The 24634-nt window shown below is 52.2% G+C and overlaps 7 protein-coding genes across 7 annotated transcripts; 4 read left to right on the top strand and 3 right to left on the bottom strand.

Annotated features, from left to right (window-relative positions):
* Positions 1 to 856: 856 nt before the first annotated feature.
* On the top strand, positions 857 to 1853 carry IWZ02DRAFT_379021 (phosphotransferase KptA/Tpt1; the record flags this gene model as incomplete). Its single annotated transcript, XM_066765020.1, has 3 exons — positions 857 to 1030; positions 1167 to 1565; positions 1629 to 1853. 3 exons carry the CDS (start codon positions 857 to 859, stop codon positions 1851 to 1853), a joined length of 798 nt encoding a protein of 265 aa, XP_066622417.1.
* Positions 1854 to 3691: 1838 nt separating this feature from the next.
* On the top strand, positions 3692 to 5728 carry IWZ02DRAFT_277326 (uncharacterized protein). The gene is made up of 4 exons (XM_066763590.1): positions 3692 to 4428; positions 4479 to 4846; positions 4898 to 4962; positions 5018 to 5728. The coding sequence occupies exons 1-4, from the start codon at positions 4144 to 4146 to the stop codon at positions 5602 to 5604; spliced, it is 1305 nt and encodes a 434-aa protein (XP_066622416.1). The 5' UTR covers positions 3692 to 4143; the 3' UTR covers positions 5605 to 5728.
* A 521-nt stretch (positions 5729 to 6249) lies between these two features.
* IWZ02DRAFT_433475 (uncharacterized protein) lies at positions 6250 to 7184 on the bottom strand (the record flags this gene model as incomplete). Its single annotated transcript, XM_066766297.1, has 2 exons — positions 6250 to 6773; positions 6836 to 7184. The coding sequence occupies 2 exons, from the start codon at positions 7182 to 7184 to the stop codon at positions 6250 to 6252; spliced, it is 873 nt and encodes a 290-aa protein (XP_066622415.1).
* A 160-nt stretch (positions 7185 to 7344) lies between these two features.
* Positions 7345 to 10671, top strand: IWZ02DRAFT_452708 (WD40-repeat-containing domain protein). The gene is made up of 2 exons (XM_066767613.1): positions 7345 to 8105; positions 8238 to 10671. Exons 1-2 carry the CDS (start codon positions 7550 to 7552, stop codon positions 10589 to 10591), a joined length of 2910 nt encoding a protein of 969 aa, XP_066622414.1. The 5' UTR covers positions 7345 to 7549; the 3' UTR covers positions 10592 to 10671.
* Positions 10672 to 13147: 2476 nt separating this feature from the next.
* On the bottom strand, positions 13148 to 20657 carry IWZ02DRAFT_519928 (uncharacterized protein). Its single transcript, XM_066770751.1, has 5 exons — positions 19507 to 20657; positions 19270 to 19456; positions 14551 to 19218; positions 14183 to 14500; positions 13148 to 14133 (listed from the first exon to the last, which is right to left on the bottom strand). Exons 1-5 carry the CDS (start codon positions 20190 to 20192, stop codon positions 13300 to 13302), a joined length of 6693 nt encoding a protein of 2230 aa, XP_066622413.1. The 5' UTR covers positions 20193 to 20657; the 3' UTR covers positions 13148 to 13299.
* A 718-nt stretch (positions 20658 to 21375) lies between these two features.
* On the top strand, positions 21376 to 22393 carry IWZ02DRAFT_378478 (serine hydrolase FSH; the record flags this gene model as incomplete). Its single annotated transcript, XM_066764991.1, has 5 exons — positions 21376 to 21420; positions 21472 to 21490; positions 21544 to 21949; positions 22012 to 22126; positions 22175 to 22393. The coding sequence occupies 5 exons, from the start codon at positions 21376 to 21378 to the stop codon at positions 22391 to 22393; spliced, it is 804 nt and encodes a 267-aa protein (XP_066622412.1).
* An 843-nt stretch (positions 22394 to 23236) lies between these two features.
* IWZ02DRAFT_519923 (uncharacterized protein) lies at positions 23237 to 24125 on the bottom strand (the record flags this gene model as incomplete). The annotated part of the gene is made up of 3 exons (XM_066770750.1): positions 23237 to 23620; positions 23644 to 23762; positions 23810 to 24125. Coding segments are annotated over 3 exons (819 nt in total), but the record flags the coding sequence as incomplete, so codon positions are not given.
* Positions 24126 to 24634: the final 509 nt, after the last annotated feature.

Below are 24634 nucleotides of genomic sequence, written 5' to 3'. Positions count from 1 at the left end.
GGCCTGTCAATGATTATCAGCTTGATGACCCCCCCTTTTTTTTTTTTTTTCTTTTTTTCTTCTTCCCAGAATGGGAGAACCTGCTAAAAAATTAAGCTGTCGAATTAGATCAGGCCATTGAGAACGGGCGTTGCTGGTGAATACTTGAAGTCACATTTCGGTGAATCTCATGGAGAACATACCCAAGAGCTCATTAACTGATTGTTCTTGAAGCTTGCTTCTATGGCTGATGCAAATCAGTCTATGACAATGGGCTGGCATAGACAATCGGGGTCATGGCTTTGCGGCTCAAGCGACAGAGAAACAGTCGAGGCGGTGTTGTCACAGCGAATTCCGTCAGTGTCTGCTGCCATACGAATCGGCTTCTCTTCTTCTCATGGTTGGGCAAGCGTGATGATAAATGTGGTCTGGAATGAGAAAGTGACGTCGGGGTCCAGCCGGAGGTCGTCAGCCGTGGTCCGAGCGCTCTGGCTGTTTAAGTTCCTTGCCCAAAATTCGTTCCACCACAAACACCAAACAACCAGGCTCGCTCAATTCCGTCAGGGCTTCCAGATCCACGCCGCCGCTCCTTTCACAAAGCCCACATATCGTCTTCTCGAGCGATTTGGCTTTCATCACCTCCAAGTAAAGCCACGGACGTCCAACGGGAATCCAAAGCCTCACGGCACGTGATATCACGACCACTTAGCCTATCATCAAAACCGCAACTGTGTATTTCACCAGAAGCAATTCGGCTCTAAAAGCCTTCGCCAGCCTCTTTAGTCCCCGCAGGTTCCGAGGAGCTCGGATTGGGCGTCACACTTCGGTTCCCAGTGTGCGCTGCGCGAGTCTTCACAACCACAACAACCGAGGCGACATGACGAGCCGTGGCGGTGGTGGGCGTGGAAGAGGCAGAGGAAGAGGAAGTGGCAGAGGTCCCTTGCCCCGTGACGTTCAAGTCTCCAAAAAGATGAGCAAGATTCTGAGGCACGCCGCAGCAGAGGAAGGACTGACTTTGGGGCCCGGTGGCTATGTTTCTGTCAAGGAGCTGGTAAGTGAAGGGCTGGCTTCCGCCTTATGCAACACTCGTCTTCTTTCTGTTTGTAGTGTCTTCCACTCTTCATGTTCATCGTTTTGCTTGCAGCTCATGTAGGAGTCTTGTTGGCGGTCTTTCTAATTCCTCACAGTTGGAGAGCCGCACTCTGCGTTCTATGAAGGTCAGCTTCGATGAAATCCGCTCGATCGTGGCCTCGAACGAGAAGCAGCGTTTCAACCTGATTCCGGCATCCTTTGATGCATCCCCTGACTCGAATGACCCATCCAGCTTCCTGATTCGGGCCAACCAAGGTCATAGCGTTGAGGTTGACAACTCTGGTCTTCTTGAACCCTTGACTTTGGATAATGAATCCGAATGGCCTTCTATGGTGGTGCACGGTACTACCACGGCCGCGTGGTCGTCCATCCTCGCTAGCGGGGGCCTCAAGAAGATGAACAGAAACCATATCCATTTCGCGGCGGGTCTACCTGCAGGATTCTCAACTCTCGAGTCATCCGAGAGCGACTCGTCTGCGCAGAATATATCCAACGTGGACTCTGTCCATGAGGATGCTACAAAGGAGGCGACAAAGGAGGCGCAACCTGATCGAAAGAACCCGCCTGTCATGTCCGGAATGCGCAATTCCTCCACCATCCTCATCTACGTAGACTTTCGCCGCGCTCTTGCTGCGGGCATCCCTTTCCACCGCTCAGCCAACAACGTCATCCTCTCTGAAGGCCAGGGTAAAGATGGTCTCTTCCCGATCGATTTTTTCAAGAGGGTCGAGGACCGCAAAAAGAGAAGGGTTTTGGTTCAAGATGGGAAAGTACTGAGCTGATTAGGAACGAAAGCGCGCCCGAGGCTGGGTTGTTAGAGTAGTTTGGCGTCTACCACGGAAATCACAATCTTCTTAAATTCACACAGTCCTGCAGTTACTCGTTGCGATGGACAGCCACAGAGCACCGTAGCGACCCGACTCTCCTGAATTTCAGTGAAACAGTCAAGACAAGCAGCTGAGCATGATAGATGGGAACCCTGAGTCCGAAACACCAAGCTCGGCAGTACGGTCAAGAGCTGACCCAAACCAGTCATCAAAATGTCAATCCTAGTCCAACATCAACCTGAGAATGTCCCTTCGGGACGCATCGCCTCTTCACAAGATCTCAACGCCCAGTTGAACCCAAAGGAGTGAGCTGCATCTTCTGCCAGGTTTTGGGGCCTTGTCGCCGAACATGTTCATTATTGAATAAGTCGCTCTGTTTCAAGCCCTTGAGTTCGCGATGACGCTCAATCCATGCTAGCTTATGCATGCAAGCCGCCAGTGGATTCGCAATTCCTTTACCGCTGTTCGAAAGATGGCTCGGGACATGGGATAGCGGCAACAAACCGCAGCTTCCCCGTGGCGAGCAAAAGCTGATGCCATCGAGTAGGCCGAGGCGCTGGGCTCGGATTGCAAGTCATCCACATTCCGACAAAATGTTCCGCCGAAACCTGAAGATGCCTGGCGGCAGCTCCTGATCCAAGACGATTTTCTAACAACCAGAGCTCCCATCGGATGGCAAGAGTCATGGAGTTGTTCCCAGATTTCTTTTTAGATAAGCAAGCCAATACTGGTTGCGGTGTGCTATGCGTCAACCGCGGACAATGGCACACCGCCAACTGGTGCCCAAGCATGTGCGATGGACTCTAGGAATGGTCGACGCACATAACAATTGAGGAGAGTACAATGGGGGACCTCTACATCTCTACGCCTCTGCCTGTCGTGAGACCTATAGTCTTTTAGCTAATCAGTGATAGCGCAGGAAAGATTCCAGAAGTGTGTTTCGAGGTTTCATTTCGCTACAGAGCACATCCATGACCCCGCATTCATGGATACCATCAAAGGCATCCCAAGATCGATTTTTGTCTTTGCGGGGAAACGGCACGATTGTTGAGTGCGCAGATCATCAAAAGGACGGGAGGGTTGTTAATAGATGGCTGACGTACCCTGACACCCTCGTCATCGGCTCCAATCTTAGCTACCACCAACAACGGGAAGCAAACTCCACCAATTGCAGCGGTGCTATTCGCGATCAAGTGCCAAAACTACCGGTATCGCGGGAAAGTCGTTGGATACGGGCTCAACGCCTTCACATAGGATCACCTACTACGAAACGCGTGGCAAGAATCATTGCAGTGGCACTTCAAGCCGAAAAAAGTCCTTTCACGGCTCGCTTTTTTTGACTCTCGGCCAGCCGGACGCGCCACAGGAACGGGTCGAGAAGTCAACAGGGCAGAAAAGCACACGCTAAGCCGCCCTGTCATAAAACCATGATCCTTCGCACCGCCACGACCCATAATGCCACACCGGTGTCAAATGCCTACTTCCACGCTTTGAAATCTGGCCGTGCGGGTCACGAAAGCTTCGCACTGGAATAGATTGGAAGACAAGAGCGGGTGAACATTTTGTAAACAAATTTCGTCTTGTTGGATTTCCGTCTCGCGACGCAAGCGATCCCAGCTACTATACGCTAGCGGGCCGCGGAGTCTTGAGCATCAACGACGGTAGCTTGGGCACAATTGGCCCCCCACGTCAAACACGTCAGGCTGTACGCAAGAGCTTCACGAGAGGTGGAGTTGTTTCTTCACAAGCAACGCTGCATCAACACTCGTCTTCACTTCGGGAGTATGCGCGTCGAAAGAGGGGTAGATTGGTAAAAGATGCATCCAACTTGGCTAGAAAGAGTCTAGGTCGCCGACGCTTTTGATCGACCCGGGTCTTGGGATCTTACACATGCCCAACTTTGTCCTAGTCTCCGTGCCGAATCTCCACCAAGAGATGCCGTCGACAGGAAAGGCATCCATGCGCGACTCCAGGCGCATGGGAGTCGCCTCCCCACGCCACGAGGAAACCGCAGAATGGCACAGCTAGTGCGGAATCCCTCCAAGCGTCCGCGGGGAATTGAGGTTTGGTTCTTGAAGCCCCCTGTGCCTCTTTCCCGACGCCCATCCCGACCGACGCTTAAAGTTTTCTTTGATTGAACCTGGACATGTCTAGTCCACTTCCTACTTTTCAAACCGTCGACTGATACTCAACACAATCAGTTGAAAGAGGTGTTCGCCTGAGCCTTCGGCTTGAGACCGCAACCATGTCTCCACCCGTAGGCTCTGAGGACTGGTATGAGCAAAACAGAGGACCCGCTGTGATTGTTGCAGTTGGTATCATGATGGGACTTTCGACGATTGCATTCGCGGCTAGGATTGTATCGAGAAGAATTGTGGGCTCATCCTGGGATTGGTCGGATACGACTCTGCTTCTCGGCTATTGTCTTGCAATCGTCATCAACGTCTGCGCCATTGTGGGCTCGATTCGAGGTTTCGGAAGACATCTTGTCTACGTCGCTGGACATACCAATTTCGTGGATCTGCTCAAGGTGAGCGCCCACTCGTCCATATTCAAAGTCTTCTTCTAACCTGCTTTCAGATCAACTTCACTGCTCAGGTCGCTTACCTGTGGTCCCTTACACTCATTAAGATATCCATTCTCCTCTTCTATCGACGCATCTTTGCAGTGCGTAAGCACCAGATCGCCATCAAGGTTGTGTTTGTATTTGTTCTTCTCTGGTGGTTCATTTTTTTCACCTTGATGTTGACAAAGTGCAAACCCGTCTGGTTTTGGTGGAAAAACATCCTATCATGCGGGAGCTTTCATGCCGAGTTCATCGCTTGTGCTGCCGCCAATTCACTCATCGACATACTCGTGTTGGCCATACCCGTCTGGGGAATCAGCGGACTTGGACTGCAGAGAAAACAGAAGATTAGTGTTGGCGCTCTGTTCCTGACAGGTTCAGTGTAAGTTGACAACACATTCTCGAGGAATCTCGTGCTCATACAGAATTACAGTGTGGTCGTGGCATCTCTTGTCCGCCTGGTCTACCTGGTCGAATTTAGCATGGTGGATCTAACTTGTACATTCATCCCCCTTCAGCGTGAAGACAGACTTCTGACATGGCATCTACACAGGGAAATACATACCCGCAGCTACATGGTCGTTGATTGAAGTCAATCTCGCCGTGGTCAGCGCTTGCCTTCCTTTCATGCAGCCTCTTCTTGTCCGCGTCCTCGGTGCTCTCCACCTCATGACCAGACAATCCAGCCACAACACCAGCTCGACCAAGATGTCTCGAATGCCAAGATCGCCCACGTCGCGCCCATCACGCAAACCGCGTGGAGACCTCGACTCCATTTCCATTTGCAAGAGCATAGAGGACATCGAGACAGGTCTGCACGGCCCACCCGACAACGACAGCCAGACCCTCGTCGAGGCGCAAGCAGGAACAGTCACCAAAGAGGAGCGCCGATACACGACCGTAAGCCAGGACAGCGAGGTGCCAGACTCAGCCATCAAGGTCAACACGGACATCAAAATGACGTTTGACAACATCCGGCGAGCGTCAGAACTGCGGCAGTCGCGGGCGATTCGATCAATTGAATCCAACGACGACATACACAGATCGTCAACGAGGACGTCGCCGACGAGACAGTCGATCAAGTCCTTCGTCACGTCCCGGTCGGTTAAGACGTTTTCGTCGTGGGAGCGGCTGTCATGACTAGATGATTGGTGCACTTGGTACGACGCCCTCTTACACGGGCCTCCACCGCCGCCAGGCGAGCGCGCAGGCCTGGCGATGGCGTCTAGCGTTTTCAGGCTTTCGAAACCCAAGCGGGCGTTTTTGGGGCCGCCAGCTCAGTCTGTGCGGAGTTCGTATGCAACGGCCAGAGAGAGCAGTATGGGAGGAGGGTCGGAGACGGGAGATTCGGTCTGGTTTTCCAAGCTGATTGACTGGAGCTGGAATTATGAAAGTTCGTTCATGGCAGCTGGGGAGAGGAGAGTGGAGACGGCGACGAGTGGCGTGGCGAGGGTGTCGGGGTTCTTGTGGCCGGGCTGGAGTACGAGATTATAATGTTTATTGCTTGATACCACCATTTGTGATGCGAGTTTTAATGAATTGGGAGGGAAGCCAGTTGTTGAAAGATCTTGTGCAGAAAGATCTTGCAATGCGCCACACTGTATAAACGATGGATGAGACAGAAGCGACTCATCTGAGACGGCCTATTGAGACATAACCCAAGTTGAAATAGCCACTGTGATCCTAAACGCTAACGCCAACACCGATGCCATGCTGTGGAAAAACGTAGCCATGGAATGCCCGACATAACGTGAAATATACCCAGTGCCCGCCTTTGCCCATGGTTTACTCGAAAAAGCCACCGTCGCTGTCCTCGTCTTCCTCCTCAACGGCCTCCTGTTTCCTATAATTGTCCTCTTTTGCGGGCCGGGAAGTCTTCTTCGTCGTTGGAGCCTTGGTTTTCTTCGACCCAGACGTCACAGATGCAGAGCCGACCGGCGGTGGAGGAGCGCTCTTTTCGCCATCTTTGCCTTCTCTCCACTCCAATCCATTGCGCAACGCCTCCAAGGCTGAGGTACCTTGACTCGTCCGAGTTTCAACCTCCTTCCACATTGTCTCGTCCCCGCCTACTCGCACCGTGTCGCCGCCGACTTTGGTGGCGCCATCTTGTTCCTTTTCTGCATTCTTCGACTTGGCAGCAGATGCGTAGAGTGATTTGTAAGGGCGGATTAGCGGATAGTAGAGTGTGTAGTTGAGGTCGACCTCTGCGATGTGCTTCTGGCCCTCGAGCTGCTGTAGAGCGGCGGGGTCGGAGTTTTCGTTCAGGTTGCGGACGGCCTTCTTGAGGAAGCGCGTTGCTTTTTGACGTTCTGTTGGCTGTCAGCGCTACCTTTTTCTTTCCTGGTACAGCTCCGGAGGTTTTCGAACATACCAAAGAATCGTATTTTGTGGTATTTGGGAATCATGTCCTGCTTCAACCTTTCGCCTTGCGCAACCCACAACTCGTGCTCCTTCGACGCCAACTCGCGTTCCTTGTCCACGCGAATGTTCGCCGGCATTTCCTCTCCAACTCGCGACAGTTGTCGTCGTAGGTCTCGGATCTTGTCCTTCAACGGATTGAGCGAAAACTTCTTGGGCTGGTACTTGGGGTGCTGTTTTCCTGGACCGCCGGTCTTTTGCTTCTTGTGGAAGGGCGTTTGGCCATCGCCTTTGCGTTTTTGGTTTCCAGTCATATTGGCAGTCTCGTCGGATTCCGGTCGCGCGCGTTTGATGCCTGGCATTCTGAATGCCTCGAGAGTAAGGAAAGTCGTGGAGATGGAGTTCTGGGGATCCAGGCGCATATCTGCGACAGGTGCTGGCACGTGCGTCAACTTTTCCAGGGCCGGCTCATCTTCGCCTAAACATGCCTCCGTCATGACCACTCGCGACGAGCCACCCGCACCCGACGCGACTTGAACAATTCCACCTTTCTGTATCGACATAAAAACCAAGACACATCTTTCACGCTTCCATTAAGTGAGACATACCAGCCCGGATACACTTGCTCTTCATCATGCTTTAGAATGGCCCTCGAAGGAGTCCTTCTCCCCTCATCTTACCGTCCCGATATCATGATTATTCCCGCGTTCAGAACTCCAAACACACCATGGAAGCAGCTATTCGGTGGTCGCCCCACGCGACTCAAGACTCTCCCCAGTTCATAATCGTCGACGTTGCAGGCAATCGACTCCGCCTGTGTAATCTGGACTCCATTGACTCTGATAGGCACGTGAACTGGACACAGGTCGCGCAACGCGACAAACTTCCCAACTTCACGGCCTTCGACTGGTCCAAGACAGACTCTCGTCGGGTAGCCATTGGTTCTGCATCAGGAGAAGCCAGTGTCATTGACATTGACGCCGTCCGCCCCGAATCCAACTACAACTTTGTCGCACACTCCTTTCCAATTAAGCATCAGCGGAAGTGCAACTCGATCGCCTTCAGCATCAGTAATCTGCTCGCCACAGGGCTGGATCGGGTCCGCAATGACTTTTGCATGAACATTTATGACCTCAATGCGCCAGGGACATCAGGAAATCAAGACCCATTCAAGAAGCTTGCAAGCTCCGAGGCCATCACAAGTATCAAATTCTTTCCCGGACACCCACAAACACTGGTCGCTGGCGTATCGAGACAGTGCATCAGACTTTATGATTTGAGAGGTTCGTGATCATTACCTTTCTTTGCTTTTGATCGATATCACGAGCCTACAACTACCGTCTTCAAGAACATCTGCATCCTGTTCTGCAGTCATTTCGTTCGCAGTAGCTGACGCTACTGACACCCCAACTCAGATTCGTCTCCCATTAGTTCTGCGCAATATGGAACTCGTCAGGTCCACAACCTAGCCATTGATCCATTGGACGAAAACTACATCATTTCAGCCGGTCCGACGGGTGATCCAACCGTGAGCATTTGGGACCGTAGATTTGCGTCAAGACCAGGACCTACGACTCCCTCGGGTGAAGCTGCTGTCGGCGCTGTCCTCGAGATTCGTCCTGTCGTAGACAACAGTCACGGATCAGCCGTTTGGGGACTCCGGTTCTCCGGGAGTCAACGCGGGTGTTTTGGAGCTCTAGCAAGCACTGGAGAGTTGAAGGTTGCCGAAATCGCGCAGTATGAAGTGAAAGAGCACGGATCATCATCTGCAGGCCTCAGGTATCAACACTACACGAAATTCTCGCACAACCTACGGTATCCGTGGTATGATCCACATTTTGGCCACGACGAAACTTCTCGGGCCATGGCTTTTGACTTTATGAATTGTGCATCTCCAATCGGGGACCACAGCACAATTGTATTGCATCCCAATAGCGAGATCAAAGCCATGAAAATTCCAATGCAAGCCCCGCGAGTTCATTTGACTGCAATGAACGAGCTTTACAGAGACTTGACGGCAATAGCGAATCCTTCACCCGCGGAAAGCAACGTCGCAGAGGATCTCCTGCAGCTTCAAGATCGAGCCATCGGTTCGGCCAAGTCCAACGCTCCCTTGGCTCGTATGGAGAAGCTAAGCATGGAGAATTTCGGCCACAAAGCCCCTATCGCCGGTTTTGCTGTAACCAGCCGAGCGCGTCACGAAGAGCTTCTAGCTTTAGGGTATCCCAATGTGAGGATAGGAATCGATGACGGTCTGAAGGTGCTCTCAAGTGCTAAGCGTCGTGCCAAGGAAGGGTATAATCTGGATTGCAAAAAGAACAAGCAGATCGTCGCCAACGACCCTTGGTTAGTTGGGCTGTGGGATCAGGTCCAGCGGTTGGAGGACCTGGCCAAAGACGATGGTATGGTCGCAGAAGGCGTCGATCTCAGTTACCTTGGTGTGGCTTACATTTGGGAGAACACACTGGGCGGTCAGCAAAATGGGTACCGTCTCATTGGCAGACCCTCCGTGTCTCCTCAAGATTTTCGCAAGGTTGTTTGTGAGATTGTCAAAGAGAAGGAATATCCTCCCTTCCAGGGCGTCAAAACGCAACGACCAGAGCACCGTCAACTTTGTCTGGCTACATGTGGTTGGACTTTCTCCGCCCAGCGCATCCGAGAAAATTGCAAAACGCTCATTGAGCAAGGCCATCATTACAAGGCGATTGTTTTGGCTGTCTTCAAGGGCCACAAAGACATTGCACTGGACTTTCTCAAGCAGCTGGTCAAGCAACGAGTGTTGCAAAATATTGGTCTCGGTGCTGTCATCGCCTGCGACACCGTCAATAGCGAGCAGAGAGAACTATGCCAGTGGATGGTGGAGGAGACAGACGACCCCTATCTCAAAGCCTTGCTTCAATACTTCATCAGTGGCGACTGGGAGACGGTGGTGAAGATGGAAGAACTGGCTCTTATCGACCGCACTGGTGTTGCCTTGAAGTACTTGGACGACGAGCGACTGTCGCACTTCATCAAGTCAACATATGCAAGCGTCCGCGAATCAGGAGACATCGAAGGCATTGTGTTGACTGGACTGGCTGAACGTGCAATGGACTTATTCGGCGAATACCTCGCTCGCTTTGGCGACCTCCAAACTGCGGTTCTCGCCATGGCGCGCACAAATCCACTCTACATTTCCGATCCTCGCTGGGACTATTGGAAAGATCTCTACTTCATGCATATGCAGGCCTGGCGCTGCTTCATCGAGCGCACGCGCTTCATCGTAGCTCACAACCGAGCGGCTACCACTCGCGACGCCATCTGCCTGAATCGCCCGTTTCCTCGTCAAATCGCCATTCGCTGCAACCACTGCCAGCTCTCCCTTGCTCGCCGTGGCGATTCCCTTTTCCCACTCGAGAATGCGACGGCGAGGCCCCAGGGCTATCAACACGGCCTCCTCACTCCAAGCGCCAGTTCGACGAAACTCGCGAATGCCAAACACCAGCTCCAGTCCAAAAGCAGCCCCGCTCATAACGCTGGCCTTGTCTGCCCTCGTTGTGGGCGTAGAATGCCACGCTGTGGCATCTGTCTGATGGCGCTCGGGAGTCCCGACCCGGCGACTGTCGGCGGCGCAGAGACGCTCGCAAGAGAGGATAGGGAGGCGCGTCAGATGGTGTTTTGCATGACGTGCACGCATGGATTCCACGGCCATCACGCTAGAGATTGGTTCGCAAAGCACAAGAATTGTCCGGTGCCGGATTGCGGGTGCGTTTGCGGTGTCTTGCGGTAGATTCAGCAGAGTCAGCCATGGGGGATGCTTAGGTCTGTTGTCCAAACATACTTCAATAAAAATACCAACCATTAACTCATCATTCAATGTTGCCAGGTGTGCGCCGGATTATTGATACGTAAACAACACAGTTGTTGATGTGCTCTCACATCTTGAGAGGTTCAGCAGCGTGTTCATTTGATTCCTTTCATCGTGTGGCTGATGCATCGCCAAAGAAGTGCGAGAATCTTGCAGCAAGACTGGCCAGGTGGCTGGAATTCGCGCGCGTGGAAAAATCACATATCTTTGTGAAAGATCAGAGTGGCACTTGTTGGAGCAGAAAAATACTCGGATTTTTTGTTTGCTCAACAAGGCAACCAGGAACCGGAATTGCAACACTGCTCCTCTTTGCTCTGGACCTGGAAGAAGAGCCTTGACTTGACGACATGGAGACCTGATGAAAACAGGAGCGAGAACCAGTTGGCTTCATGTGGTTGCGCGAGCGACGGTGTCAACCGCGCTGGCTGTCAAGCGAACAAAAAATAGCCACGGCGATGAAAGAGATATGTTTACGGACTGCTACTGCGGAGTGGTCTCAAACCCTCCGACCGAAAGATCCTTCCACAGCTTTCATGGCTTTTCCATCTGCGTTTAAACCTCAGCCTCAACTCTGCGTGTTTCTGAACGAACTTTGACGGAAGAAATTGACAAAATCGACATGTATGATGCCCCTCTGCGACGGCAAGAAGTAGGATATTCCATGGGCAGCTGGCCTTTTTATGGCACAACAACCACCGCATTGACATGGGAGCATTACAGCCGGTTTGATCAAACCTCGAGTTTTGAACACGCAACACAGTCAATGCCAAGAAATGCCAATGTCAAGCACTGCGCTGCTCTCATGGAGCTACCCTTCACGGGCACTGTACAGGTACACCTATGGGGGGCAGTTTACATCGGCACAAATATCTCTGCGGCGTCGTCGTTCGGTACAGATGATGGACAAACTTCCACGCGTAATCGACCTGAGAGGAAACGCCTACGGTTGGTAGGATTATTTCGCGGGAAGTAAGCTTTACAAAACCGAACTGCTTAATTTCAAACCTTTCAACCTGTTCCTCAGTTGCAGTTGTGACTTCGGTCAGCGTCAGGTCTCGTCGCTTTGAGAAGGTGCTTCACGAACACTGGTACGGCTGGCTTCACGAACCCGACGGACTTTCGTGTGGCTCGAGTTCTCGGCTTTGTCCCGAAACTTGGGTCACTCTATTAGTAAAAGCAGATTGGTGCGAATCGAGCCTTCACACTTCATTGTCGAAAACAGCATCCCGACTCTGCTGTTGCCTAGGCTTGAGAACACCATCACTCCACCTGGTCACGGCAGAACTTGGCGCAAGCGATAGTGCCGACACAGATGATTACTTGATCGTCCGGAGGCTTTGAATGCTAAACTTCCAAGGCATGTATGTTTTTAGCGTGGCGAGGACTTGGATTCGTGGACTGATGTCGCATCATCACAACTTGCCCGTCTAGGAAGGCGCCTCAAAAGCGATCGTCGACATTGACACAGCTTGGTTCATTTGTTGGACAAACGCCTCGTTTCAACAAGGGCGATGACTGAGGATCGACAAATTCAAGCCATCAGCTCGTCTCAACAGTTGAGAAGCACTCAAATGTACCTGGGTGCAACGTTTTCAAAGAAGTGCAAGTACATATCTTGAATCAAGACGCTATGCGATCTAGCGGCGGGAGAGAGGCTATCCTCCGATCAAGCCAAAGAGGATCGTCCCGCGTGGCTTGCGTGCCACCTCAGCAGCGACACGCGATGCGCACGGCATTTTCAGATTGAGATGACGATTTGCCGACGTATGGCTTGCTTGGTCAGTCATTTCAAGTCCATTATAGATAAGTAACTCATTATAGATAAGTAGACAACGGACAGTTTCATGCCACGCCGTCTGCAAAATCTCTTTTACATAAGACCGCTGCCATTGATGACGCAAGTGACTGCTGGTCGGCGGGCACCAAGAGTTGTCTTGTTCGTCACCCTTGGTGTGCCAGGATATCCCTCACCGCGGCTCCCGTCTCCCGCATGCCGAGGAAGCGTGGGACATGTCTCCTGGATTGTTAGGCGCTCGGTTGGATCTGCCTATGCTGCTAGTTTGATTGCTTCTTGCAGCTCAAGGGCACCCTGAGAAGGTGTCGAGTCCTCCAATGGTGGAGTGGGGGAAATTCAAGCGATTGATGCTCACTTTGTACTCTTGCGGCTGTACTTTACGTTGTTGAGCCCCAGTTGCGCATTCCATCCCACGAAAGTTTGTTTGACTTTGAGCGAAAGGTACCACTGTTGTGGAGTGGAAAGCTTAGTATTTTTGAATTCTTTGTCGGCGAACAGGAAGAAGGTTTGCCGATAAAGTACGACAACCATTCGCAACACCACTGCTGAGTGTGTAGCGGACGGAGGATTGCGCGCGACACCATCAATGGAGTGGTCTTTGTGTTTGTGCACAAGACCTGCTTGCACCTGAGCGGATACCAGACTGGAGCCACACAATTTTCACTGGAGTACCGTGTCATCCGATCAAGAAATCTACTTGATTGACGAAAAGCTGTGATCTTTATCCTTCAGTATGAAAACATCCAGCGGCCAAAGTAGAAACAGTAGAAGAGAATAGATCATGCACAAGTGCCTGCGGTAACCATGACCAGCATAGCCGATCCATCACAACGCCTCAAGAAATCTGGTGAGGATGCTCCATTTTCGTCTTCTTCAATACGGTTTGTGCAAGGTTCTTCAAAGATCCGCTGGTCAAGAGCTCAAGAACCTGCAAGTTGGCTTGCAATTCTCGAGTGATCCAGTTGCGCAGCTCGATGGCGTTCAAAGAGTCGAGTCCATACGTGGTGACACCGCGCGCAGCGTCCATATCATCCATTGGGACCATCAAAATCGTGGAGAGCTTCTCAAGCAGCGCATGACTGAGAGCTTCGACGGCATCATCTGCAGACTTGGCTTGCTTGATCTTTTGAGCAATGAAAATAGACTGGCCAGCGGCCGCACCTGCCTCAGCCGACAGGGCAATGGCTTGCTCCTTGAGGTGCGCGAATCGACCCTCATTCGCGTAGTAGGGCAACTGGTTGTTCCTGAACTTAAGACCAGTCAAGCAGTGTCCACCGCAGGTTTGGGCTGTCAATCCGGTGATTGCGGCAGAAACCAAGGCGAGGACTTCGGCTTCATTCGATGTCTCTCCTCCAAGGTTTTGAATAATCTCATCCTGACGGTCTGCGTTTTCGGCGAGGTAGCCGACTCCCTCGATCGCAGTCAAGTCAATGGAGACGCCTGGAAGGCCTTGGCTCAATCGATATTTGACAAAAGCGTCAAGGAATGTATTCGCGGCCGCATACGCTGCTTGCCCTCGGTTACCAATGATGCCAGCTGCCGAAGACAGGGCGATGAAAAAGTCCAACTTGTAGTCCCGCAGTGCATTGTGCGTGTTCCATGCACCATCAACTTTGGACTGAATGACGGTATTATAGTCGTCGAATGACATCTTTTCGAAAAGAGTATCCTGCGAACGAGTTAGCAGTGGTTCTACGTGACGTCAAGGGTCGATTTACCCTAAGAACCATGGCGGCGTGGATGACACCGCGAATCGGTGGGAGTGTTTTGGAGCAGTCCTCGACCATCGCGTTGACAGAGGCTTGATCGGCGATGTCACAAGCCTTGACAACAATGTTGCCTCCGACGGGCCTCAAATCCTCAGCTAGTTCCGCAACTTTTCCGACGGCCTTGCCGTTACGCGACATCAGGACAATGTTCCGAGCTCCTTTCGAAACCATCCAGCGCGACATACTGCGGCCCAGTCCTCCGGTCCCGCCAATAATGATGTACGTCGCATCGGATTTGAACAACTTGGTCTGTTTCACGTGTGTGGCCTGCCCAAATTAGCTGGAACCAGCGAAAGTCAAGAATTGGTTACTCTTACCTTGACCTTTTCACCTGGGCTAGTTGTGATGACGAGCTTGCCCGTAGTTTTGCCACCCTGGAGAGCTCTGAACGCATTTTCGACTTGGGAGATTCCCATGACATTGATGGGAGAGATTGGCTTGACGTTCCCGAACTCGATGAGCTTCATTACTGAGCTGAAAATTCGTCCCATCAACTGCGGTCTTTCTTCAGCGACGACCGTCAGATCGATCGAGCTGAATGTGGCGTTATTGTTGAACTTGGCCATCTCCAGGCGTGTATTGGAAGTGATGTCCCGCTTCCCGATCTCAATGAATCGACCAAATTTGGCAAGGCAGTCCCAGGTCTCGCGAAGAATGTCGCCGGCCAGCGAATTCATCACGACGTCGACACCCTCGCCATTGGTAGCTTCACGGAGGGCTTTTCCGAAAGAGGTGTCTCGGCTGTAGAAGATGTGGTCCTCAGGAACACCATACTTCTCCATCACCAACTTCTTCTTCTCGACGCTGCCAACCGTGGCAAACACTTCGGCACCAATCATGTAAGCCAGCTGAATTGCGGCTTGACCAACACCTCCCGCTGCCGCGTGGATCAGGACCCGCTCCCCGCGAGTCAACCGACCAAGGTCGACAAGGCCGTAGTAGGCTGTGTTGTAGACGACGGGGATCGATGCAGCCACCTCAAATGACATATTAGCAGGAATGCGGGCGGCGCTGGATGATGGACATCGTGTGAAGGTGCTGTAAGCTCCTTGCGACATGGCGCACACACGGTCGCCAACAAAGAGGTTCTCAACCTTGCGACCGACACGGGTGACAGTGCCGCTGCATTCAACACCAAGGTAGGGATTCGGCAACTGTCCCATCGCAATGACAACATCCTTGAAATTCATGCCTGTCGCGGCGACCTGAATTTCGACTTCAGTACCACCCAATGGGTGCGGTGACCAAGCCTCCTCATCCTCGAAGTAGAGCGTGTCCAATGCGCCAGGGGAAGCAATGGCCAAGCGAAGTCGTCTTCCCGGTTGGTCGAAAGGTTGCAGGTAGGGCTCGGAGTCCTGTGTCTCGCGGTGGACAAACAGGTTCATCTCTTCATCAGGCACAACGCGCGGAACGACCAGGCAGCCCTTCTCTTCGGTAAATTCCATGTCTGCGTCGATTTCTTCTTGGGCAAAGACCTTTCGGAACACGTCCACAATCAACTCCACGCACTGATACGTTTCCAGCTTCGACACTGGATCCAGATCAAGAGTTGCTGCCTTGGCCGCAGCTTCGGAACGAATCGTTCGAATGAGTCCTGCTGCCATGTTGGTGCTTGGGTTGTTCGGGTTCTTGTACGCGCCCTTTGTCACCCACAGCACTCCGTTCGCCTTGGTAAGAATCTTCTGAACAGCGCTGAAAATTTGCGGTGATGCGTTGGCCAAAAGCACGTCTTGGATTTCAGAAGTTACGATGCAGATCTTGTCTGAAGGATCGGAATCGACCAGCCGACAGACCGTGGGCTCAACATCGGTGAGCAGGGTGATGGCGTCCATGAGCGAATTCACAAGCAGGTTATCTCCAGATTTCTCTGAGATGATTTCGACTTGCAAACCAGACATGCGTTTGACCTCGTCCGGGGGCGTGTAGATTGGAGCGCCGCTAGCACTGTGATTTCGACTGTGGGCGCTGTGCTTGCGGCTGTGTCCCTTGGTGTTCACTTTGAGACCGTCGTTGCCACCGACACCGTTTGTCAGGCCGTTGACAGTTTGGGGTTCTTGGCTTCCTTTGACATCCGATTCATTTTCGACTACATCAATGGTCTTCCATTCAGTCCTGTAGCAGAGTTCGCGAGGTCCAGTGTTTTCCTGTTCGGCATTTTCTCGGACAGGTGTGAGTCTGAGGCCAGTAAAGGTGATGGATGCTTCCTCGTCTTCGGGAGAAAAGATACCATCCATGGAGAAGTCGGTGGGCTTGGGAGAAACGTAGTCTGGATGACCGGAGGCTGTTACCTGAAGCTTCTGGCCAGGCTTGTTTGAGAAGTTACGCGACAACGTAAACTCCATCATGGAAATGGGCATATACAAAGAGGGAAGTTTGCCGCGACCAGCGCCAAGGATCGGGTAGGCGAGTTGCAAAATGAGGTCTAGGAAAGAAGTGTGGACGATCGTGGGAGTTTCATGGTTGTAGGGCATGACAGCAGCAGTGTCCGGCACCTCCACCTCGGCGACTGAGTGTTCGTCGCACGCCCGGCAGTTGACGATGTTACGGAAAGTTGGCCCGTAAATTGCGCCAAACGGCTTGAGTTGCTCGTAAAAAGTTGGCATGTGAATCTCCTGGTTGCACTTATCCCGTGCTTCTTGCATCCGCTTCTTCAAGGCTTCGCCGGTACCCTTGTGTACTGGGTTGTGTCCATCGCCCCGACGGACTCCAACAAGGCCTCGCGAATGTTCAGTCCAACCTTTGTCGGGAACCCAGGAGGAAACTCGGAACTCATCCCACGAGTCAGAATATGATCGCAAGCCTTCGGCATATGGTCTCAATTGGGTACAAATCTCGTACTCCTCACCGTCGTTGAGAAGCAGAGGCCGCGTGAAGTGAATTTCGCGCATGACAAAGCGGTCGAAAGGAACATCTCTCATGATCGCCCGTTGAGCAGCAGCCTCAGCAGCGATGCCGAGGAATCCAGCCCCCGGGAAGGTGGTTAGAGACTGCATTTTGTGATCCCTCAGCCAGGGCAAGTCATCGAGCCGGATGACGTTACGCCAGATGGGCTCAATATCGTTCGAGGTGGCTTCCAGCAGACCAAGGAGATCGTGTCTCGCAAAGCGAGCCAGTCGATGCTGCTTACTCTGGCGAGATTCGTGCCAGTAGCTCACTGATCGATTCCACTGGTAAGGACTAAGCTCCGTGATCAAGGCAGGAGTCTTCGGATCGTCAGGGTTTTGATTGATGTTTTTGAAGTTGAGAGAGACGCCTTTCATGAACAATTTGCCAGCCGAGTCAAGGCAAGCGTATGTGCTGTCCTTGTTGCGCAGCAAGGTGCTAATGTAGGAGATCTTGCTGCCTTGCTTTCCAAGACCCTTCAGAACCTGCTTGATGGGGCCCTCCAGAGCGGAGTGGGGACCAATTTCGACGAGCACGTCGGGAGTGGCCTCAGCAAAAAGTTTGTGCAAGGCTCCGGAAAACCGAACAGGGCAAGTCAAATTATCGACCCAATAGGAGGAGTCCACTTTGATTCCGTCCACTTTACTCTCGTGAAGGGCAGAGAAGAAATCCGCAGTTTGGGAGGCTTGTGGCTTGACCTGGGAAATCTTGTTTCGATAATCTTCGGCCACATTCTTCATGTGATGGGAGTGATATGCGACGTCGACACGAAGCTTGCGATTGAATTGCTGCTTCTCTTCGACAGCGGCGGCTAGCTCGTCGATCGCAGACACATCGCCAGAGGCTGTAATGGACGAAGGTGAATTTTCGCAAGCGACAATAGCTTGACCGTTGTTCAAAGTCTTGAGCATGGGCCTGACATCCTCCGGTCCGGCGCCGATGGCGAGCATTGCTCCTTTGAGTTCAGGGTGACGCTCCTTGAGAGTAACCACAGCTTGACCGCGTTGGTAAGCCACGGCCATTCCATCTTCCAATGATAAAAGACCAGCAGCGTAAGCAGCTCCAATTTCACCGCTAGAGTGTCCCGTAACTGCAACCGGTCGCACACCCCATGAATGGAAAAGGGCTGTTAAGGCAATCTGCACAGCAGTGCATGCCGGCTGGCTGATATGGGCCTTGTTCACTTGCGATTTGTCATTGTCCTTCTCCAACTCCTCAACCACTGAAAAGTCGGCCCCGAGGTTTTCGAGAGCGTCGTCGCAGGCCCTCATAGTTTTGGCGAAAACTATTTGAGTCTCCATCAGATCACGACCCATAGTTGCCCATTGGGCACCCTGGCCAGTGTACACAAAAGCAACCTTGGGGTTCATGGCGGAGCGAGCTGGCTTAGTGTCGGAGTTGTTGAGCGCGAGTGTCAGATCGTTTCCAACAGAGGCAACCATTGCGACTCTCCACAAGAGATGTGATCGCCTTTGACCAAGCGTATATGCCAAGTTTCGAGGCTGCGACTTTTGGAAAACTTCGGGGTGTTGCTCAAGGAAAATCGAAAGCTGGTTCATGGCCTTGATCGCCGCGGTCTCATCGTTGCCAGAAAGGACAAACAACTTGGGGCCAGTAGAGGTTTCTTTCATGAGCGATGATGGTGATGGAAGAGGAGGACGTGCCAAGACAACGTGAGCATTCGCGCCGCCAAAGCCGAAGTTGTTGACGCTGATGAGGAACTTCCCAGACGGCCACGGTCTTTGTGCAGTAGGGACCTTCATGTTCCATTCAGACAACTTGATCTTTTCGTTCGGCTTTTCGAAATTGATATTGGGGAGAATGAATCCCTTCTCAAGCATCAGGGCCGCTTTGATGACGGAAGCAACACCACTGGCGTTTTCCAGATGACCAATGTTACTCTTCACAGAACCCATGTAGAGCGGTTGTCTTGCAGTCCGGGTCTTACTACCGAAGAATTTGTGGATAGCCTCGGCTTCGACAGGATCTCCAGCTTTGGTACCTGTTCCATGGGCCTCGACAAAACCACACATGTCCGGATGCAAATTTGCTTGAGTGTAAACGTCGCGCATCAGGTCAACCTGCGCATCGCCATTGGGCATCTTGAGTGGTCAGCATCGGTAGAAGAGAAACGTTGAATCGGAAGCGCTCACCGACATGCCTACGGTTTTCCCGTCTTGGTTGACTCCAGTGTTCATGATGATGGAGCGAATTTTGTCATTATCCTTCAAGGCCTGGTCGAGGGGCTTGAGGAATAAGACGCCGCAGCCTTCACCTCGCGAGAACCCAGAGATTCCGCGGTAATCAAATGCGTACGTCTTGCCTTGTTCAGAAAACAACCTTGACCTGATTAGCTTGGCCGACACAATGGGAAAGGGGGATCATCTTACTTCGACATGGACATGGAGACTGTCAGATCTGGCATCAAGTTCACATGCACTGCGCCAACGATTGCCGATTCCGATTCGCCGGACCTTATGCTTTGAACGGCCGAATGAAGGGCGTAGACACTGGAGGAGCACGCCGTGTCCACCGTGAAGCTGGGTCCCCGCAGATCAAAATAGTACGAGACACGATTCGAATGTACGGCGTCATGATTTCCAGTAGAATCAAACATTGGAATGGTGTGGAGGTCCCTCAAGTGATTGAACTGGTAATCCGACTCGTTGCCGCCCATGAAAACTCCAATCTTCTTTCCAATGATGCTTTCCTTCGGAACTCCAGAATTTTCTAGTGCTTCGTACGTGCATTCCATCAAAATCCTTTGCTGTGGGTCCATGGAAGCGGCTTCTTGTTGCGTAATGTTGAAAAACGGTGCGTCGAAAACGGACATGTCTTGATTCAAGAAGTACCCGCCAGTGGTATTCAAACAACCCTTCTTCTCTGGATTTGGGTGCCAAAATCCCTCTTTGTGGAACCGCGATCGAGGAATCTCACTCCAACCGCTTCGAGCCCGCGACATCAACCTCCAAAAATCTTCGAGCGTAGAGACATCGCCAGGCATTCGACACGACATGCCAACAATCGCAATGGGCATGACAGCCGGCTGCCAGTCGTCGGGGTAGAACGAATCCATAACGAATTAAAGAATTGAGATACAGCTCAACCTCGCCGAAAAGGAAGAAGGAGGTAACTGCGACCCGTCTTAAGAAGATGGAACTATGGTTGTTGCGCAGGTGCAGCCATGCTTTTTACTCTGCAAGGTGGGAAGGATACCGGACATGCTGCAAGTCACCACCACGGCCACAGGTGAGGTCCACAATCACTGTGAAACAACAAGGGCTCAGCTAGTGCTCCAGAGAACTTTTCGATCCAACAGTGAGGACTGTTGCCAGATTCCATGACCGCACAAGGCTGCGTCACGTCTCACATGTAGAGGTGAGGGATCAGGATGGTGGATGCCTCTCGCGTACTGACATGGGAGTGCCGAGCAGTATTCGGGGTGTCGAAGGTATATTGCCAGCGTCATATTAGGAATCAACAGGGTTGGGAGAGGCGACAGGGAGGGTGAGGGAGCAAAAGCGGCAGTTGAGGGTGCGAGTGACGGGGGACGAGAGGGCAAGAAAACTAGGTGCTGCCCGCCGATCGTGGGAATAAGCTCTGGCCCGTGCTCCATCCCCGCAGCCGTTGCCGAGCGAGAGCGATCATCCTTCTTACCTGAGGCTCGACTGCCCTGACATCCTCCACTCCAGAACGCTTCACAGCACCAGTTGACCTTTGGGAAACAGGATAAAGATCTTGCTGACGGTCAAGTCGCTGTCTCAGCGAACTATTTTCTCACAATGATCCAAGTCCTGCGTCCTTCGAACACCACGGCCTCCGTGCAGCGGTCGGTGACGTCTCCTTCGCTCTGATGTCCATCTCTATTTGTTCGAAACGACCAATACATCGCCTAAGGCAGGGACGCCCACTGTACACTATCGAGCCGTCCTATCGCGTCTTCCAGCGTTGGCTGTCTGGCTCCGACCTGTTTCAAGAGATTGTGGAATGTGCTTGTGCTGACCATCGATCAGCCGGGCATGATCCGCTGCGCCTGCCATGGCGTCTCGGCGAGTGGAGAATTGAGCCCTTGAATATATCGCAGATACGTCACCTGCTTCGGCGCAGAAGTCAGCGTCCAACACCCTCTCTCCAAGTGTGGTACTTCAGTGTTCTCGCAGTTTTCAGCCAGGTCTGCACAACACTCCTTTGTGGTCGAACCAGTGTCATTCCTTCAAACTGAATTTTTCATCCTCTCTTGCTCGACTTCCTTCTTCAAAATGGTCAAGTATTTGTGCCTTCCTGGGGCGTATGGGAGTGCAAAGGTAAGTTTGCTCCATTGGTCTTGCGTTCGAAATAGAACTGACTGGTTTCAGAACTTCCAAGTCCAGCTTGGTGAGACTCAATATGTTCAAGATCTCTCAGCATTTTACTGATGTCCAATTCAGGGCCATTTGCGACACAGTGCAGCAGTGACGGCACCCTTTCCTACCACTGGACACAAGGGAGTTACTCCGCCGTTCCCCCACCTGGTTACGAGGATTATTTTGGACCTGGCCCTCTGTATCGGTTCATTGAGTACGATGGCGTTGAAGCCTTTGAAGATATCGTGGAGATCATCCGCAACTTCCCCGAAGGCTTGAACTCGGAGGACACAATGCGACGTCTTACAGGTGGCGATGTTGCGCCTACAGCATTCAAAAGTCTCCGCCGAACCATGGATGGATTGTTCAAAATCCTCGACGAAGACCCAGAGATTGAAGGTATCCTTGGGTATTCCGAAGGCGCGACCGTCGCCGCGACGATGATTCTCGAAGAGAAGCGATTGTGGGAGCACTACGGTCGTCCTCGCAAGTACGTCGTCTTCTCCTGCGATGTTGCTGATATTTTTGACTCACAGACTTGCCTTTTTTCAGATTCAAAAGTGCCATTTTCTTTGCGGGCTGGCCACCCGTTGCCATCGACCAGCAAGACGTTCGCTGCGTCCTCGCTGATGAGTGCGACGACGTGCTCGACGTGCCAACTCTCCATGTAGGTTATCATACTCAAATCCACTCGGGCTCTTCATTGACAAAGCAGATCGTTGGCTGCGACGATCCTTACATCCACGGTGCAATGGCTTTGTTCAATGTCTGCGATGAGGACACCGCTGAGCTCTTCGACCACGGAAAAGGCCACACCGTCCCGAGAGACGCTCGCACGTTGCGGGAGCTTGGAGATGCGGTGCAGCGCATGGTGAGCAAGACGACTGCGCTTGTTGAGGGCTTCGAAGATGCACCTCCCACCGCAAGATTGTGAGGTTGCAGGCCATTTTAATCACATTAGAGGCGCGCCGGAGAGACTTGGGCGTTCTTTAAAATGTCGGTTTTTAAAATTAAGATCGTTCGATTCTACACACTGTGACTATTCTTCTATCTTCACAATATCTGTCACGTGTCGCATTCATCGCACTCATCTTTCAGCTTCTACCCACAAAGACTTTGGTGTCTTTTCAGAGAGGGTCCCAGACCATCCAGAATACATTTTTCTGCTATGCCGGGCGAATTCTGATCGCTCAAGCTCATCGGAAGATTGGCCAGGTTCAGCCCTAACAATAATTTCTCCATGTTCGTTAATCTCTGCCAGAACCAAGGGACTGGCTGACGGTGGTGCTGTGAAAGAAAGGCCTAGCCCAGCTGCTTTGGGTGCATCATGCAATGGCACAGGGATGAATAGAACAGTACCACCTCCTACGACAAGCACTGTTGTGGCAGTGCGGTGATTGAGTGGGAGTGGCTAGAGAGTCAACAGCCTCATTCGACATCAAAAATATCTACGAAACCAATAGGTTACCGTTGGTCAATGGCACAAGAGCACCGACTCAAAGGCTCGGCACATGAAGGTGAACCAAACACCCACACATCATCGACAGCTTGCCTTGACAAAAGAGTCTTGGACAGTGGAGTTTGGCAGTGCCAATGATGATGGGTCAGTCATAACTGCATCAACAGGTCCAGCAGAGCCGATGGTTTCACAAGCAAACTAGAGAGTCCCTAGCGCATTTCATCGACGGCAAGGTCTTTTGGCTGCCGGTTCTGTTTGTGTTGGCACAACCCTGGAGAGCCAAGGCCCGACTGGCATACTGAGACGACAGCGCGGCCGTCATCCTTGAGGTCGCATAACGATTTCCTGTACACGAGAGCGGGCGACGGCAAGATCGGTAGCACGTTCACGGGTGTGCAGAAGTGCCCAGAACCTTCCCGTAATGACCGAAGTGCTTCGGCACTGCCTTTTGATTGGATTCGCTTGTTCTTGGGAGACCTCCTCTTTTCGGCAGTTGGTGAAAGCCAAGAGCTTTTCAGCCTGCCATGCTGCCGCGGACGTGGCACCATCGTCTCGTGTCGCAGCAAATGTTGGAGGTAGTGCGGCAACGGACCGACCAAACCATCGCCCACGTTGCTGACTATGACCTGCGAATCTGGGTTCCATCTCATTATCGAAAGGAGCAATGAAGTCGCTACGCTTGACCTTGGATGCTTCGCGTTGCTATACAACTCTCCGCCAAGTACCTCATGGCCAAGTCGTCTCCAGGTCTCTTCATTTGCACGTCTTGTCGTCCTGTCATCACAACTTGGCCATTGGTACGGTTCCAACAGGGCATGACTTTTGCTACCATGTGAAAATGCAACTGCGAAGTTCTTAGTGTCAAACTTCCAACAACGCAGGACACTGTACCAAGCCAGTCCATGGCGAAGATATGTGCAGCTTCTGTGCCTTCTACAACGTTGCTCACCCGGTCAACCTTCGCGTTGCAGAGGACGTCCAACACGAGTAGATTGCCGTGCTCGACAACTATCACCAAACAGTAGAGCTGAACTCGGTAATCACACAGGAACGAAACAACACAGCTCGGGCTTGGCAAAGGGGATTCGAACGGAGGCAGGGCCGAGTTGGACATGTTGGCGTTGACGTCAGAGCGGGAACTCTGCCGCCGACTATGGCTTCGCAACAACAGCGTCAGGATTCCGGCTCTGGAAGTGGATCTGGGAGCCAGCACACAGATGCTTGCGAAGCTAGTGGAGACTCTGATTACTCAACTCTTTCTAGCCGCAATAAACCTGACTAGCTTTCGGCTGGAATCGGAAAAACCGTGGCTCAATGGGTGTCCAGACAGAAAGCAATGAGACATTCTCAAGAGCGCGGTCATCCACCATCTGAGCCGCTCCGAGAGAGAAGCCGTCCGCCATTATATCTGTTTCTAGGGAGCAGTCGTCTGGAACGATAATCCCGCTTGGCGAACTGTTGTGCGCAGCTCTAGACAGACCTACGGAGTACCATTTTCTGTTTTTTATCCACTTTGGTGATGATGAGATTGTTTACCGAGGTTCAATAGTTGCAGCTGCTTGCTCTGACGCATAGCGACATTCTTGCCGAAGACAGTAGTCATACCAGCAAGGGGATAGACCAATGAAACCGTAGAGGGAATGGGAAAGCGGAAAGAAGACCAGGAAGGAGCTCCAACAACTGCCGGAGAAAATACGTCAGCGTTGATCCAGAAAA

This window comes from Phyllosticta citriasiana (genome assembly GCF_038021145.1).
Source record: "Phyllosticta citriasiana strain CBS 120426 chromosome Unknown IWZ02scaffold_7, whole genome shotgun sequence".
NCBI classification, from domain to species: domain Eukaryota; kingdom Fungi; phylum Ascomycota; class Dothideomycetes; order Botryosphaeriales; family Phyllostictaceae; genus Phyllosticta; species Phyllosticta citriasiana.
The sequence above is the reverse complement of the archived record's forward strand: the minus strand, read 5'-3'. Positions and strand labels throughout refer to the sequence as shown.